We start from the raw sequence: 18,543 nt of genomic DNA, 5'->3' as shown, positions 1-18,543 counted from the left end.
CTGATAATTACTGCCAACCTCCTTAACCAATGTGAAGAGTGCCTTCCTTCCCCCTCCCCTCTGTTCTTGTGAGAGACTAACCTCAGCTGTGCAGGGGTTGGTGGCATTTGCATGTGGAAATGCACTAATATGGATGTTTTTCTTTGTGTGTGCATCCTTGCAGTGTTGTATACCAGGATGGATTTTATGGTGCAGACATTTATGTAAGTATTCATTGATGTGCATGCTGTCCTTGTACATTACCAGAGTCATTCTTTTTACAAGTTTGCTGCCTAGCTTGACTCTGTTTTGTCTATTTACCATCCCTTGCCTGTCAGAAAGAATTGAGAAGAATATCTCTCACATTGGAAGACCTTTCTGTTCATTACATCTATCATTGTTCAGTGGAGCTGAATTAACTCTTCAATCAAATGCAGAATGAATGCAAAAAGATGTGAAAAATGTGTGTGTGTGTGTGTGTGTGTGTGTGTGTGGAGGGGCGTCTCCCTTCGTAATTGAAGTTCAAAGAAAAAATAAAGCAAAGCAGAAACATTCTTTTACAAATCCCCACAAGCTCTTTAAAAAAAATATCAGGGCAAGCTGAATATTATTAATACTTGAAGTACAAAAATACTTTGTGGAGAGACACAGGTTTCCCAAATCCAGCCAACACTGGGAATATGTAGGTGCCATGGTGATAGTAGAGCTTAATGCCATTGCAAATTTAAAATATGGCAATGTATTGTCTGTGAGCTGAGTAAATTCCAAAAATTGCACTACTAAAATCCACTAATTTCTGTTTAAAGGAGATGGGTAGAGACTGCTCAAAATACAAGTGGATAATTTGTTAGGAAAGATTCATAGTCCTGGATCCATAACTATCTGTGCACCCAATTGCTCACCAATTTCATCTGAAATAATATTTTAAACTTTATTTTTTGCTATTTTTTTTTAAATTTTCATACTTTTTTTTTTCTTGCCAACTTTTTTTTATTTTGAACGTGTGCAAAGAGGCTCCATATGTCTGAGTATGCAAGAGGTTTCGGGGGGTGAGGCTAAATTTCACTCTTCTAGAATTCTTATAGCTAATGTGTAGATGTAAAATATTTCACTGGTAGTAAGCAATATTTATTTTTGTTATTCTTTTAATAAGGCAATCTGGTTCTAAGTTACAGGTCTTTTTTTCATCAGACAACTTTCTGTAACCTACTTGTACTGTTTCAGTTGAGATAAAATGAGACAGATGAGTTGAAATTTGAATGAATATTAAAAATTAAATGGGCAATGCTAGGAAACATCCCTTGTGTTCATTATCAGCAATCTTCTAGAAGTATTCCCAAGGGAACAGATTTTTGTTAGTGAGTTTTGTATAAAGAAAGAAAACAATTTGAATTTAGGCATGAAGTAGGTTTTGTTTTTCTGATGGAGGTGGAAAGACTGATCCTTATCTGAAAATTCATTTGTGCAGCTTAAAAACATATTTAAAATAAATTAGCGAGGGTTAAAGTCCTCTCCCTATGTACTTACATACTCAGTGATGTTATCAGTGAGGAATTGTTCACAACACAAGAATCACCCACTGGCTGAAGGTGGGTGCTCAAGCCAAACGAGTGGCTCTGATCTCACGCAGACACGCTACTGTCCAGTTTTAGAGCTGTGTAGGACACGTTTTACAGTGTGGAATTTCTTCAAGTGTGGTTTCCCTTTTGCACGTTCTTTCAAACCATCCAAAGAGTTTGACATCCATTTTGCTGAGTTTACCAGCCCAGAAATCTGCAGGGCAGCAAGCCACCTTTCCCAGGAGGGCTTGGGGTGAGGGTATAGGTGGGAACTGGATGTCACTGGAGCAGTTTGTGGGTTTGGAACCCACTGCTGCTGAAAGCCAGGAACAGCTCGTTGGTGATTGACAATTTTATTTTGTAAGTGGCCTCACACCCTCTCACAGACCTTAATATTTTGTTTCCAAATGGAGGATGGTTTCAATGAGAAAGGTACTGAATAAATGACTAATTTCTAGTATAGCCTCAGTTTTGTTGTCTGCAATAGCTGTGTGCTTTAGGAAATGAAATAACTACACTTGTTTTCACTCAGTTGCAGCCTCGTGTTTCTGATTGCATGTCTTAGTTCTCTTAATGCAACAGAATGTTTATCTTTATAGCAGGTGACAGAATTAAAACACTCTTCTGGAAATGCAGTTTCTTTATCATATACAAATCTTTTTATTTTATAAATAATTTTTCTTCACATTTGTTCCTACTTGCATATAAAGCATTTGCAGGGGAGGGAGAGAGATAGAAAGAACTGGCATAAATCAAATGAAACCTTAAAATTCACAGTGTATTAGTTCTTAGTGCAGCAGTTTGCAGCAGACCAAGTTATTTATTAAATCCCAATTGTTTATGACATAGTTCCACTCAGCTTTTCATTTTAAGTGCAAAGCTGAAGCTTTGTGAAATGACAAATGCTGTGTGAAAAAAAGGAGAAAAAACATTTAAACAGTGTAGGGTTTAATGGTAGATTGGAAGGAAAGGAGCCTTAGAAACACCACAGAAAGCAAAACAGGAGGCACACAATAGTGAAAAGTCAGATCAAAAATATGCATTAATGGGTACATCAGAGGGGGTTTTGTCCTGCCCTGATAACACTGAGAAACAATAGATGGACTCAGATATGCTCTGCCTAACTTGGGATCAGCAGAGCCTTTGGTGAGAGAGACCACAGATTTAGGGAAAGGGAGGGAGGGAGGGCAGACACAAAAAGATCTTGGCTGCGTAAAAACTGCAGGGTGAACCAAGAACAGCAAATATCCAGAGCTGCTCAATACTAACCAGTGGAATAGAAGAGATCAGGAATATAAAAATAGTTGGAAAGTACAGTCTAAAGTGAAAAATCAACAGCAGTGATTCTAGATGTAATATAATATATTCTGTATTTCGTATAATTCTATATGGAATGTAATAATCCTTCTGAAATAGCTGAGCTATTGAATTCCCTTTTAAATGTGCCTTTGAGTAGGAAAAATAAAGGAGATTATTAGGAAGTAAGGAAGACCTTTTAAAATTAAGTATTGATTCACTAAGAGAAAAAGTCATTAAAAGAGAATTAAAGTTGCCTGCCAGCAAATATAGAAGTTCTTAGATGAAGATTGACACCTGTGAAAATAAGAAAATACACTCCACAAAATGAAGCAAAAAATAGTAAGTCTCAGAAATATGCAGTTAGAAAAATAGCTCTGCTTTATCTTAAATCTGTTTTGGTTTTTTTTGTTTGTTTTGTTGTTTGTTTTTTTTTAATTACCATTGTCATAAAGAATGTTGTCAGAATATGTCAGTCATCAATTCACACCTAAAATGTGGGAAGGCTCAGAAAATGAGAACCTTCCTCACCAGCTCCAGAACCCTGTCACCAGGGTAATGGTTTAACCATGGCCATTAGTCAATTTACTGCTCACAGCAAGGTTTTCTGAACTTCCCAGGATTCTGGACCTGGGATACTGCAGCTGGAGAGAATCCATGCTAAAATATGCATGTATAGGTTTTAATTTATTTTTTTCATTTTTGAGCTGCTGGGCAAGAGTAAGGCAGATTTTTATGGTCAGGGGAATGGAATGAGGCTGTTTCCTAATAGTTATTGCCATCTCCTTTAGCTCAAAGCGAGGGTGGAGTTGGGGATGGAGGATTTATTTGTTTCCCCAGGGAAAAGCAGAGGTAATTATCTAGCCAACATTCCCCTGACCCCAGATGAAGTCCCTGGAAGCCATCAGGTCCCCTGAAAGGCACTGTTCTGATGTGAAAAACGGGTTTGCAGGTAGCACTGAAGATTTTCTTTGGAGAACCAAGGATTTTTGTGTTTTGCCAGTGGAAGGGTGTGGCATTTCCTGTGACTCACAGAACCAGAGTGAGAGGAGGAGAAATGACTTTGCCAAGTGCAAAAGGGTCCCCAGGGAGCAGTGGGTTGTTGCTTCTACTGCTCTGTGTGCTGGAACACTCCCTGATACCCTTTTAAAAGTTTGGGTAGGTAGGGATGAAATGTCTTTTGATCTCATCTTTATTTGTGATGTTAACAGTACATTCTGAAAAGTACCGGACCAATCCTGGTGATTGTGTTTGGCTGGAATTCGTGCAGGTGATGCCTGGATATTTTACAAGTTTTTCTGAGGCATCAGCTACCTCTGGGAGCACGATACAGAAATACCCCAAACCCTGCACACAGGCCAGGTCCACAGTTTGAGCCAGCACAAATTGAAGATGGATTTTTTTTTGGTCTATTTTTAATTTTCCCAAAGTTTTACTCAGTGGACAAAACAAACACTGTTTAAATCTCACTAGCATGTGAGTGCAGGAAAATGAATGACACTTTCTGTATTCTGCAGCTCTGGGTGTAATTCATGTGATTTTTAATACCGTTCTTCTGTTTGTGGTTAGTAAGGCAGGTCTAATTCTCAGTACTAGAGAAGGTTTGGAAACGTGATTAATTTATGTTCACAAAATACTCTGAGATCCTTGAGTGCAGGGAAGTATAGGAAGTATAAATTGAGGAAAATTAACTCTCAACATTCATATGAAATATTAAATATGTAGCTACTAGGAAAAAAAAAAAACAAAAAATACTCATCATTTAGAGTCACTTTGTGTTTCATTACATCTGAGATCATGAGAAAAAAAGTGATTTGGCTATTTTATGAGGAGGTGCACACATGGTTTTGTAATCTCTAGATTCTGTCTGGGGTTTTTGTGGAAATTAGCCTTACTGCAGATATACACACTTTATTTAAAAATTCAGTTGTATTTTTCTGTTCATTTCCATTTTGTCATATCTTATTCAAACTGTGTGTGATTTCTTTCTAAAATTGATTAAGATTTCTCTATAAAAATCACCAACTGATCTCTGACAGATCCCACTGCTCTATTTCTGTTTGCCTGAGCCAGAGATGTATAAAACATTGAGAGGAAAACTCTAATGAACTCTTCTGGGGAATTTGCCTAAATTCCTTCCTTACATCTTTCTTTCCATCCTTCCTTCCTCATTCAAATCATTCCATTTCTGTTTCTTTGTAGAACAGTGCTGCAGGAGCCTGTGTATGGCAATAAGTTACCACAGGTGCTGATGGAAAAACCTCCCCATGTTGGATGTAGTCTCGTGTCAAATCAGACTGACACTAAAATAAATATGTGAGGAAATGGATCCTGTGTGTTCAAATGGCAAAAATAGTCCACCAGCTGCATTTTATTTTCCAGATTCAGTCAAAAGTCGCAGATAGTGATGTTATTGTTAATTTTTCAAACAACTTAAGCTGCTCTAACACTGTTTTGTCATTGTTCTGGAAGCAGAAAATATGGGAGCGCAGATAAGGCAATAGACATTTTTTCATTATGGTATCTGAATTATTTATTTTCAAGTATTTTATTTTCAAAATAATAATCCAAAGCATAGAAATCAGATACTTTCTGCCTGGATTTAAATGGAAGGGAACAAAAAATAAGAATTCCTAAAACATTTCTGACACATAGGAACTGAAAATTGTTTTGGTTTTTATATACTTCTTGCATAATTTTGTTCTAAGTATTTTATTTTGCAATATAGTCTAAGGCATGAGGATAATTATGTAATGTTACTGAAGAGATGTAGTGAAGATTATTGGTGTATTCTTCACCTAAGATATCAGCCAAGTTCAAAACTAGAGAAAAATTGTCAATTAGAACTTGTTACAGATGTTGAGTTCAGGGGTTTGAACGGGAATCCCACCCCATTTTCCAGCATTAAGTGTACCTCCGAGTATTTTATTCCTGCAGTAATCAAAAATAACCTGAAATAATTGAAGTAAAACAATGAGAAAACTTGGTACAACACCAAGTACAGAACGCAGACCCCATAAAAATAACTTGCTTAAGCGTATTTTAATGTGTAATTTATGACAGTTTATTTTAAAATTATGAATTCATGACATAGGATGGTAGGGAGTTAGGTTTTCCCTGGTACCCATATACATCCTGGGGTTTTTTTAGTTCTCCAGAGAATTCAGGCAAATTCAACGCCTTCAATCTCTTTTTATTTGTATTGCTTTACACTCATTCTTGCCGGGCCTCTCATAAATGTCAGACTGATTGCTGAATCCAAAACATCTTAATAAACTCAGTCGAGCTTCATTGTTCAGCAGAAATTCTTTGAAAGCAAATCAAAATCTAAGCATAAAAGGAATGTATCTCTTGTGTTTAGGGAGCAAGAAAGGGTCTCTCATCACACACTGACCAATTTTTGGTGATACTTAAATGAAGGGAAGAAAACCAGTCCTCACAGAGCCCGCCAGGTTTCAGATCAGCTGCTGTGGGAACAGCCTGTCTTGTTTTTCTCCCATCCAGAACTGCTCATGGTGGTCTCTTCTCAATTCCATACTTGGTAGGAGCTGTTATGTGTAGATCTGGATTGACTTGGAGTGGCTCTCACTTTTAAATCAGGGCTTTTAGGAGTGGAGAGCAGGACAAGCAAAGGAGTTGGATACCCTGGTGAACAGAACTGTGTTAGACTTCAGATCTGCCACACACTGCCAGGGCCGGGTCATGAAAACAAAGTTCAGTATCTTCCTCATATCAGCACTCAGGGGAAAAAACAAGGAAAAAATGGGGAGGAAAGGTCATATTTCACAGAATCACCAGGTTGGAAGAGACCTCTGAGATCATCAAGTCCAACCCAGCCCCAACACCTCAACTAAACCATGGCACCGAGTGCCACATCCAGAATTTGTTTGAACACATCCAGGGGTGGTGACTCCACCACCTGCCCAGGCAGATCATTCCAATATTTAGCCCTCAAAAACCGGGAGGAGAGAGCAGATAAATTTGTATCATCTCTCACCTCTCTCATTTTGACAGAGGCCAGCCCAAGTGTGGAGTTTGAATTTCTCTCCTCTCAGCCTTGGCGCAGTTTGTAGCTGGTGCCATTGTTTGATACCCAAAGGCCTGCACGTACACACCTGCAGCAGTGTGTGCCTGTTCTACATTTTTTGACAGTGATAGCCTTCTGCTGGTTCATAACAATGAAATGATCTGAAATGAGAAGGTGTTTTGTCTCCCAGCCTCTGTGTGTGGGCAGAGGAGCACAGGAGAGGGCACGTGGGGGATTAGGAGATGCTCATTCCTGCCTGATCCCAGGGCTCATGTGACAATTGCTGCTGGCAGAGAGCTGGCCAGGAGCAGGGAGGGACATGTCCTGTTCTCTGTGTGAGCGCTTGAAAAAAAAATCAGAAATAATATTCTTCAAAGAAGCTGACAATTCAAAGCCTGGAGTTTCTAATGAGCTGTCAGTGCATGTAAAACTTGTGTTTATTCTTAGGGTGATGTGGCATTGTCAGCTGAACGATTGATTTCCAAACCCAACCTGCTTCAAGTCTTCAATCCCACAAAGGTTTCCGTGTGTTAGGGATGAAAGCCATTCTGCCAAGCAAAGTGGTAGCAGGGGAAATGGTAGTTTAGATTGCTTTTCTGAAAAGAGTGAATTTTTATTTGCAAAAAATCAAAATAGAAAACCCACAGAAGTTACTGCAGTAAAACTGTTCTACTGTTACACTTAGGGCTGGCATATCGTGGCCTGCTCTTCCTGCTTCAGCAGTGTATCTGGGGTGAATGCAGCCTTCCAACAAAACAAAACAAAACAAAAAAACCCACCAAAAACCAATAAACCCCCCCACCAAGCAAACAAACAAACAAAAAACCCCACACCCACACACAAAAAAAAAGTAGGAAAAAAATCAACCCATTAAAGGAAACACTTCAACAAAAGAGTGAATTTTATTCAAAGATGAGTGAGCTGACACTGTCTTATTCAGCTCTTTGTCAGGGAGGTGGGGAAGGCACCACAGCAGCCCCTGTCCCAGAGGGTGCTGGGGGGGAGAATTCTAATTGGGACGTAAATCGTGTTTGTGTTATCCGCAGGCCTGGGCTGGGGCTGGTAATTGGCATGCTGAGATCATTTGGAAATGGTTGATATAACACCGTGGTCCATTGAACAGGAAGCTCTGCTGTTTTCACAGTTTGATAATCAATGCATCACTGCACTCAATTCCTTTCCAATGTGTGTTTGTTTGTCCTGTTTGCTTAATTGAACAGCTGGAATTACTGTTACATACAACTGAATGTTAATTCATGGAAGAAGAGAATTTTGCTTCTTCATTAAAATTTTATGAATAAATTGGAAACCTATGTAACATTAAGTGTTAATTGAGTGCACAAATTCATAGGTTTAATCAACCAGGCATGATAAATCATATTTTGTACAAAAAAAAAAAAAAAACCACAACATAAAAAGAATTGATTATTAGCTTAGTTTGTCTTTTAATAAAGTTTAGCACTGCTTTGTGAATATACATACACTTTGTTCATTTGAACAATTGCTCAAAATCGCTCCAAAACTTGGGGAAGAATCCAGTATTGGCTTGTAAAAAAGCTTTACACTGATCAATATAGTTCATTGCATTCTCCTGGTCTCTGGGACAAATCTTAAAAAGTTTGTGGTGCTCGGTTTTGCTTAAGGATTCACCAGAATATTTCCCTTTGCATTTCACTGCGGTACTTCCTATCCATTTAAAGTGAACTGCAGCATGACTGTACTCTTTCAGTTGTTGTCAAATGTTGCAAAATGTGATTGAAGGTGCCACGGCAATGCAGTTAGAGCGTGAGTTTGTGTTTCAGGGTGGTTATGCTGCCTACCGGTATGCCCAGCCTGCCACTGCCACTGCAGCCGCCTACAGTGACAGGTAAGAACTCCTCTCCTGCTCACAAATATTTGACCAGTGGAAGTTGAAGATGGTTCTATAAATTTGCCTTGTTGAAGTCTCATAACTGTCTTGTTGCTCTGCAGATAATTGTGATATCTAAAGCAGGCTGTTTTATTATAATCCATGAATAGCCATAAATTGAGCGACTTTAGGCCTTTAATTGAGAATCAGGCATGAGATGTGCACATTCCCGAGCTGTAGATCATCCAGTTAACATCTGTGACCCTTGTACAATGTAGATAAATAAATGTACACATTCATGATGGTCTGCTACTAAGGATCGTTATTTGTCTTAGGAGTATTATTTCGGTTGATTTAGAACCTTGAACCTATTGAAGTGCCCTCAATTCTCATTGACATTGTTTTAGTCAGTGAAAATTGAGAATGAACTGTGTCTAAGCTTGAGCTATCCGCTGCAAAACAGTAGTTTTTTTCCATTTGCTTTCTTCCCAGGCATTTGATTTTTTTTGCGATACCTGGGAGAAAAAAAAAAAAAAAAAGAGAAGAGTTATTTTTCTTTTGCTCTGTATTTTTATCCTCAAAATGTAAACCACATTTGGTGGAAAGAATATCAGGAATAGAAGATCATTAAAATCTACACATTCAAAGACTTAACTTTTATCAACTAAGAGTGATGTCATGTATATTAGTGTGTCTTCTTGAAAAGTGGATGTTGGAATCCCTTAGAAGTCGATGCCTAAATCACTGCTGACTTCAGTAGGATCAGGATTTTATCAAATTACATAAAATTAAGTCTTTGCAGTGTGTGGACATGATTTTGTAATGAGAAGGAGGATTATCCTATGTTTTCTTCATAAACTGTATCCTTAAAATCTATTTTTAATGTTTTCAAGTCCTTGAGGAGTGTTCCCTTGTAAAGGGAGGCTGTTTATGATGGCAGACACACACGCACACATACATACATATGTACATATATATTTTGCTACATGATGGCACTGAGGAGTAAGGTCACACTTCTCAATACCTGATACGAGAAAATAGAAAATTCTCCCTTGGAATCATGGAAATAATTTTCTAAGCCTTACATACGTTTTGAAAATTTTCTTTAAATGCTAAATTAGACAGTGTTACAAATACTTGTTTCTCAAAGAAATCAATAGATTCAGAAATTCTAGTGCACAATTTCTTAGATTGAAGCGCTGTTCATGGATTCTGTATTTTTAGAACCAAGTCCCATGGTATGAATGTTACAATGCTATGCATGCATATTTTGCCTTTCAAGTGCTTATTCTGGGTAATGAAGATATATTTTTTAAAGTTATGTGAACAAAGTAATTTGCATGTATGGCTGAGGCATGCTGTGTCAGACAGGTAAGAAAGCTACTTTTTATTGATTTTGGGTCAGTAATATCAATTAGATCTGTGCTGTGTGCACTTTGGTGGCAATGTGCTGTTTCTACTTAGGGGAACCTGCACAGGTGAAGTGCTACTCAGTAGTTTCATTTCATTTCCACAAAGGTTTGTTAGCATGTCGCAGCTCTAGGGTTTTGATGTGAGCTTTTCTGTAATGCAAAACAACTCCTGCTTCTAAAAGCCTGCTAAACCAAAAAGACAAAATTATAAATAACCTCCTGTGGTCGGCCAGGTTTTGCCAGCTATTGCTCAGGTGTCCCTGGATCATTTTATAGGCTGTTTATTTCTATTAATTAGACCTATGCATTACACAGAGAAACTGAACAATATCAAGCTGACTTTTAAACGCTTTCGTTATGAATTGATGTACCTTCTCATAAACTAGATCAAAGGCTGTAAGATAAAATATCAGTTGGTCACATGTTCTGCTATGGGCAGAGAGTCAACATCACAAAGAGTTATGCTGCCAAAAAGGTAAAGGGTTTGTTTAGGAAGATAGTGCTCTTAAATACTGTAAAGAGAGCTGGAGATGGCCTCAGTAGTAATGCAGTTGTTACAATCCTTACTTAATTTTTTTTTAAAAATTGTCTAATTTTCAGATACACTTTGTGTGTAATTAGAATTGCAATAACCTGTCTTTGCTTGCATAATTTTAGATATCTTCAATGAATTTTATATCTTTTGAATTTTTTTTTTAATTTATCTTCTCTTTTTAAATGTGGTTAACCTTCATTTTCAATCTGCTTCCCCCAAATGAATATGGTTTCTTGTCTTAATTACAAATCTCATAACTGAATTTCTTTACAAGAGAGTCCCAAAACTAGCATCAAGAACAAAACAAATAACAATCTGATCAAACATTTCTTTGCATGTGGGAAACTATGTGCAAACATGGATACCTCTGATTACTCACAACTAAAGTTTGTTTAATTTGATTAATTTTTGTTCATTTTAAAATTAATTTAGCTACTTTTGTGAAATTATTAATATTGAAAATGCTGAAATACAATTCAGTACAACTGCTTGTATCTGCTCTTCTCAATGTAATTATCATCCGCTCTCTTCTCACAACACTGAAGATTCTATATCTCCTTATACACTTACTTAGTGTTCATATGAGCCCTTATTTAATTTAATTACACATGAACTATATTTACTGTTTGTATTAAAAATGATGCCCAAAGAAATTGAGTACCACTAAACCAGTGACATATCATGGAAATACTACTTTAGAAAAAAGAAAAGCTGTATTTTTTTGGTCACCCCTCATATCCAATATGAATGGCAATGTTCCATATTTGAAGGGCTTCTTAAGTCAGGAGATGGAAAGAGGAAATCTTTAGATTGGAGACATGTTTTGGTAAATTAAAAATAAAGGTTAACAGAAAGATTTGGGACTCTGGAATCAATAGACCAAGTCGATCGGTAATGATGACTGTGAGAGGGCTCCATTTGAAGGAATGCCATGGTATCCTTGTTTGTCACAGCTGGAAATATTGCTGGAAGTAGGCGAGAAACAGATATACGGGGAGAATCCGGTGGCAAGGAAATGTAAACCAATCAATGCAAAGCCCAAAGTATTTGTCAAGACAGATCATGTACTCCTAAACCCAATTTCACAGCAGGGGTAGGCCTGGCAGATCTCTCCAGTCATTTCTTAGGTTCATAAAACAAAAACAACAAAGAAACAGGTACATTTTGTTTTATTTATGAAGCAATACAATCACTGGATAGAAATTCTGAATTCAATTTTTATATTGTGTGATCTATCATATATTAAATTGCACATACAGATTTGAAGGTCTTTGCAGAAGTGGATCAAAAATAAAATTATGTTTAACTTGCCAAGATTTATAATATTTTTGATAAGTTTTCCAATTAGTATAAGTCCTAAAAGGGGACCTGTTGGTCTACATATATTCTTCATCAGTCTGGAACTTGCCTGGCAAACTCTCTAAACTGAGCATATTTGGAAAAAGTAATTGTAAGGACACGCAAAAGACACTAAATCAGATGTTAATAAAATGTCTGTACAGCTCTTATTCATCTTTCATGCAATATTAAAAAAAAAAAAAAAAAAAAAAAGTTGTTAGATTTCTGTCCAAGTCTGCAGTAAGAGAAACTAGCAAGGTCAACTAGTTTTGTATTCCTGAGGTAGAAGGAGTCGGAGCATGGCAGTGGGGCGTATTGTCATTTTGTCATTGCATGTTCACTTGGTGTTGCTGGTATGTCTGTAATGCTGTACTGGATTTGACAGATCCATCACATAGCTCAGTGAATGGCTTGCTTGACTTAAGCCTATGGGCAGACTTATTCACATTGATTGGCTATTGGTTTTGTGTTTCATGATTTGATTATTGCATCTTCGATCGGAGTAAGAAAATCTTTCCTTTTGCACATATTAACGTTGTCAGCAATATTTATGCAAGTGTGTCTGGGAGTGCAGTGAGCAGAGCCCTGACAGGAGGAAGGAGCCCTGTCTGAGAGGCAGAGTCACCCCCCTGTGCTGCTTGCTGTCCCTGAGCAGGGCCCAGGTGTGTTTATACATGGATGGTGCTGTATCCATATATACACACACATTCCCATCCATCACACACACACACACACACACACAAACGGACAGAGGGGTGCTGCCCCGAGCACCAGCCCCTTCTAGAACACAGTGCCAAATTTAAACCTCACTCCAAACTATGGGGACATTCCCACTGTCCTCTTTGTTGTCTGGATCAAATCACTCATCACTGGAAGCTGACTTTTTTTTTTGCCTTTTTTTTGCCTTTTTTTTAATAAAATAAGGCATATTCCAAAATATTCTGCACATAACACTTTGTAGTAAAAAGTATGTTTTGGTTTTTTCCTCCCACTATTAATTTGTGTTACATGTTCTGTGGTTATACCTAGGTTTTTAGGAAATTTGAGAAAGTTTTGTCATATGGAAATTACGTGTCTTCCAGATCTGAAATCTTACTCCTGATATCTAATAGTTTACATTTTTACCATGTCTGTGTGGAGCATTCAGTTTTTTCAAAGCAGTAGTGTCTACAGAAATAGTTTAATATACTTTCCAGTTCTCTTCGGACAAGTAGTTGAGAGTAATACTTGATATTTGTGCTCAGGTTATCCTAAAATAGAATAGGTACAGATTTGATTTAATAGTAAACGTGCTCATTAAAGAATGAAAATTTAGAATGAAGAGTAAAAACCCACAAAATATAAAATGTGAGCTTCTATAGCTGAGGATGGTTTTTATTATTGTGGTCTATATCATCTTCCATTTTATGATTAAACAATGAAAACCACTATATTTTTATTCAAATTATTTTCTCTTATTGAAGATTACTAGAGATATATACTAAAAATTAAGGTTTTGATTGCATATAAAATATAATAGCATCTTGAGCCAGAATTTAATTTTCTATTAAATAATTTTATAGAAGCATAAATATTTTAAAATCTATTGCCTCATTCATTTCATGATTGTACCTTCTTAGGTTAAGGAGAAAGAGCTTCTCTATACAGTTTTAGTTTCTAAAGGAATCAGGTTGGAAGAGGAAACAAACCTGGAATATAGTGGTAACTTTTCAACTTCCAGCTGGAACATTCAAACATTTGTGTGTTTTGCTATCCCAGTGGAATCTTGAATGGAAAGGTTTGCGGGATGATCCATAAGGAGGAATTGTAAAGCCCAAATTGTAGGCTACTCAAATTTTGACAATGGAAAGTTCAGTCAGCACCTTGGCCAGGTACAGAGGTTGTGTTTAGCTTTTCTGACAGCAACATAGAATATATTTAACACTTCTTCTGCAAATGCTTAGTTTTGATGTGGTGATGCTTTATTGGTCTAGTTTGTTTTCTTTTCCTGGATAATCCTGCACGCTGGCTAAAGCTTCTTTATTCTGTATTATTGCAAATAAAAATCAAATTATTGGTTTGGCTGTTACAGGGTGGTAGTGGCTTTGGCCATCTACCTGTGAGAACCTTATGCCTGTGTGATCTCTGGCAAACTAGAGCATCACTGGCATCATGTTAATATTTCATAATCCATTTTCATCCCAGTTCATTCAGAGTTTTGGGGATGACTGGAGTATATGACTCATAGTATAACCATAACAGTACCTTTTAGCGAAGAGTTAGAAAGTAAAAGTGGGTGAATATGAATAAAGAAAATGTTATAGGGGAAAAAATAAAAAATCAAAGCATTTTCAATTCCATGAGCAAGGACTTTAATGTAGTACATTTTGACAGGAATTCCCTGAAATGAAAATATGTTGCATAGAGTACTTTCCAATAATTGAAGCATGGGTCGTTGTAAAATATTGCAGATATGACATTTTTGAGGGAGACTCAGTGAGTCACATTAATGTAGGAAAACATTGCAAACAATTACATTTCTTAGAAACATAATCTTCTACCAGTTCTAGGAAGCTGCTTTGATGTTTTAATACATTTTTCTACTGGCTGGAATTAACCTGTTTACTGGTACTTTGAAGAATTGATTCACCTGGGTGTAGTTTGAGTATTCATGTAAAATCCAGGGAACTGCTAAAACTCCTCCACCAGTTCAAAACTGAGGGGACAGACTAGTGAAAAAGCTTAGTGCTACTGCCCAGAATTGTGGTAAACACCAATTATAAAACTTTTGTCATGCCAGAGCTGGTCTCGTTCATACCCCGCTTCTACTTCTCTTACCTTTAATCTCCATTCCCATTCATTGTAGTATCAAGGGATATTTTAGGAATCCCCATAGGCAAGGAAAGGCTTGGCTATTACTGTGTAGTCTGTCTTGACACCCATGCTGGAAATCATGGAGAAAAAATTGGGAGAGAAGGTAGAGGTAGACTAAAGCCCAGATTTCCATACCTGGCTTCCTGGTGTGCTCAAAGCTTAAGGTGCTCAGCACTTCTACTGCCAGGTTCCTCTTGAATGTAGGGAGAGCTGCTAAATACTCATTACGTTCCAAAAAATGAATCAGTGCACCTATTCTGACATTTTCATCTCAGCTTCAGTATCTTCTCTTGGTTTTGTTTAATTCATCCAGCTTATGTCTGGTTGGGTAGCATGACTTAACTTGGGAGTTCTTTATTCTAATGTAGAAGCTCATAGTAAGGAACTGTGATTATGAATATATTAATTTGATGAATTTTCATACCTTTTCTCTAAAAGGAGGGGGGCGGGGGGAGGACTGGTTAACATTTTCAAAGTAGGAATTATCTCATTACTAGCTCATAAAAACTTCTTTGCTCGTAGAGGATTCTGGAAGAAAGTGCGACTTTAAAATCTCTCAGTGTTGTATTCAGCAGACTGGATAAATGCGAAGTTGGGGAGTTACTGAAACATTGATTCCTGATCCAGCAGACCAAAACTGTTCCAGGGCATTGGGTCACTGCCTGTGACATGATAGACCATAACAGTTCCTTTGGACATGTCAGTGGCTAATTACACACTCCTCAGTTCCCAGATCATTGGCTTGATAGCCCACAAAGAGGCAGATTAGAACGTGCTCTAAGTGTTGTCAGTCTGAGTGCTTTAAAACCAAGGAGGAATTAAGAGCATTGTGCAGGAGGCAGACAGAAGATAAAGGCAGGAAATGTTATTATTAAAACCGGGATGACATGGATAGAGTCTGTGTGGATTAGCCATGTAATTTGCAGTGTGCTCTGGCAAGGTGACGAAGTATTAGAAGAACAAACTTTAAAAAACAATGCTGATGAAATTAATCAGGGAAGAGGCAATTTACACCCTTGCATGTTTTTACTGTAGCGTTTTGCACCTCCAAGGAGTCTAAAGCATTTGATTAGGTATTTAAGTAGATTATTTTCATATTCCTTTGGGCTTGTCAAGCTTCTGATACTCTAGGAACCCACCTGAGGCAAACATCAGATTGTAAGAATACAGCAGCAGTGGGAATAGAATGTTTATTCATATCTCCTGAAGAAATTTTTTTGTGAAAATTGCTGTAGGGTGTTTAATATACATGCACTAAAAAAAAAAATAATAATAAAAAAGAAAAATAAATAGTAAGGACTTTGTTTAAATCAAACGTGTACCAGCTTCTAAAGTTCGTTTTGTTTTTCTTGAATGAATTCTTAAATAATCCTGGCAAGGTTTTAATGTATATGGTATTTTAGTTAAAATATGAAAAAAAATTATGCTGTCAACTAATTTGTAAAGTCATTCCAAACTTAATCTAATGTAAAGGGAAAGAATTGTTGTGATTTGTAATTGCTGAAGTTTATAATTATACCTCTGTTTGTTGGGAAACTTTATAGTGGATAAAATGGTGGTTACCAGTAAACTGTAATAATTGCTATGAAATCAGAAACAAATATAAAGTATGTTTTTGAGGCATTATTTTAAGCATGCCATGATAAAGAACAAATCTCCCCCAATTAAATAAATGGATATTTTTAAACGTATTTTAGTGAATAAAATACTGATTCTTCACACAAGGCTGACTTCAAAATGCTTTTTTCCCTAAAGAGAATGAACATTATGTCCAAAATATAGTCATAAACAAAGTTTTCAAATATAAATATTAAGATTTCAAATATAGCCTTAGTTTAGCAGTCCTGGATCATAATGACATCGATTTATGTTGCTGACGTGGAGCACTTCTGAAATAAAATTCCTGCACTACTTCCTCAGGTATTTAATTTAAGTGCATAGACTGTGTTAATCACAGTAAAAGGCCAATAATTTTAGATCAGTTCTGCCACTGAGATCAGTATGAATTCTGCTATGGATTTGTGTGTATTCAGAATTTCACCTGTTAGGTTTAGATTTTACTTTAAGATGTCCAGATCTACTTTAAAATCACGTGTTCCTCCTGCAGATAAATATTCATCCTTAGACTCTGTATATTGCATTATTAATAACAATTTCATACGAGGTATAATATAGTGAATGATCATACATCAAAAAAATTCCACTGATGCAGCAGGTAATATGAGTAAGATCTAAGTCTCTTTGTATAACTCTGATTAAAAAAAAAAAATCAGGAAAAAAATTGTTAGATCTAAAATATGAAAGTGGAAGACCTACAGATTTTTTCACTGGTTGTGATGTAAGATATTGTCCCCATTCTGGCAATATATTAAAAATAAGTTGTTGTTGTTGTTGTTTTTTAGCAACAATACAAAGTTGGAAGGTTGCATCTATTTGCTAGAATTTTTTTTTATACCGACTTTGAGGGCAAATGGAAGGAGAGAGAGGGGGGACTTTGTATCCAAGACACTGCCATGGCAGAATTATTGTATCCCTCCACCCTGTGGACATTCCTCCAATTTGCTTTACAGCATCAGTATTGAACGGTGCTAAAAGAAGTCTCTCTCTTCTGGATTTTGAGTGGGTTGTTTAGCTAGTTCAGTATCAGGGCTAAAAAAATGCCTGCCCGTCTGCTGGGGGAAGCCTGAGATAAGAATACAAATTATGAGGCAACACCTTCTGTTGACCATTTTTTCCCTTCAGGTTTTTTAAATCCCTTTAGGTTTTTGAGTTGGTCTGTTGGTTGTGTTTTTGAGTAAATGGAATAATGCAGGCATATCACTGGACTTGGGGATGCTCATTTCCATTGGTGTCCAGAAGAGCTGGGGATTGTACTTTTTTCTTTTCTTGAAGGCGTGTTTTTTACAATTACAAAAGTACTTTTCGGTATTAAAACGAATTATTTCTGGTCAGGAAGTTGTGTGACCGGTAGCAGGATGAAACTGAATGAGAGATTTTTGTTTCTTTTCTCTCTCCTGCTGTCTTTGGCACTCTGAATTTGGGTAGAGACATCCTGGCATTGGCTAAAACACACTGAAATGTCCTGCACTGAGCACAAAGAGGATGCAGAGGAGAACAGTGCAGACGTGATGAGTGTGGCAGGGGAATGAAGGGCTGGCTTGGGCTGCCTGGGAGCAGGGCTGTGGTGCCATTTCAGACACCCTGGGGCATAGGAGGGACCCAGGGAGGTAAGGGGGGACCCAGCACCTTCTGCAGTGGCAGCTGAGCCCAGGCAGATGGACAAGCTGCCTCTGCCTGGGCAATGCAGATGGGCTTTGGTGTTTTCTCTGCAGCAGTAGTTCTAGAAATAGCTGCATTTGTTTGTTTTGGGTCAGGGTTTTCCTCTGTCTGCTTCCAAGGCCTGCCTCAAAATTTCAGGAAAGAAATGGTCAGGAATGATCGGTGTAGGAGAGCGTTATCTTGTGATGAGGAAAGCAGAGGAACTCAGTGAAAGCCAAATATCCACATCCTTCTCTCTGTCTTGGCATCATCGTTGGTTAGGTTGAGCAGGAAATTCTGCTGAGAAGAAGAGCCTGACATTGAATAAATTAGTCTAATTACCTTCCTAATGCACATCAGGTCAAACAAGTTTCTGTTAGTGTTGTTGAAGCTTGATACCGCATGAATTATTTATATTTTTTATTCTTATTTCATTT

The 18,543-nt window shown here is 37.3% G+C and overlaps 1 protein-coding gene across 37 annotated transcripts in view; it reads left to right on the top strand.

The window, feature by feature from the left end:
• RBFOX1 (RNA binding fox-1 homolog 1) overlaps positions 1-18,543 on the top strand; it is a 1,151,565-nt gene that overhangs the window by 1,112,694 nt on the left and 20,328 nt on the right. For 34 of the 37 annotated variants that reach the window (XM_066197674.1, XM_066197696.1, XM_066197682.1 and 31 more), the window contains 2 exons: positions 164-203; positions 8,664-8,728. In XM_066197674.1, the coding sequence (XP_066053771.1) occupies positions 164-203; positions 8,664-8,728 (105 nt within the window). The remainder of the gene's footprint in view (positions 1-163; positions 204-8,663; positions 8,729-18,543) is intronic. The other 3 variants (XM_066197683.1, XM_066197684.1, XM_066197681.1) reach the window with 1 other exon arrangement.

This window comes from Chamaea fasciata, unplaced genomic scaffold, assembly GCF_029207755.1.
Source record: "Chamaea fasciata isolate MVZ Bird 193981 ecotype frontalis unplaced genomic scaffold, bChaFas1.0.hap1 SCAF_16, whole genome shotgun sequence".
Lineage (NCBI taxonomy): Eukaryota > Metazoa > Chordata > Aves > Passeriformes > Sylviidae > Chamaea > Chamaea fasciata.
This window is presented reverse-complemented; position numbering and strand designations above follow the sequence as displayed.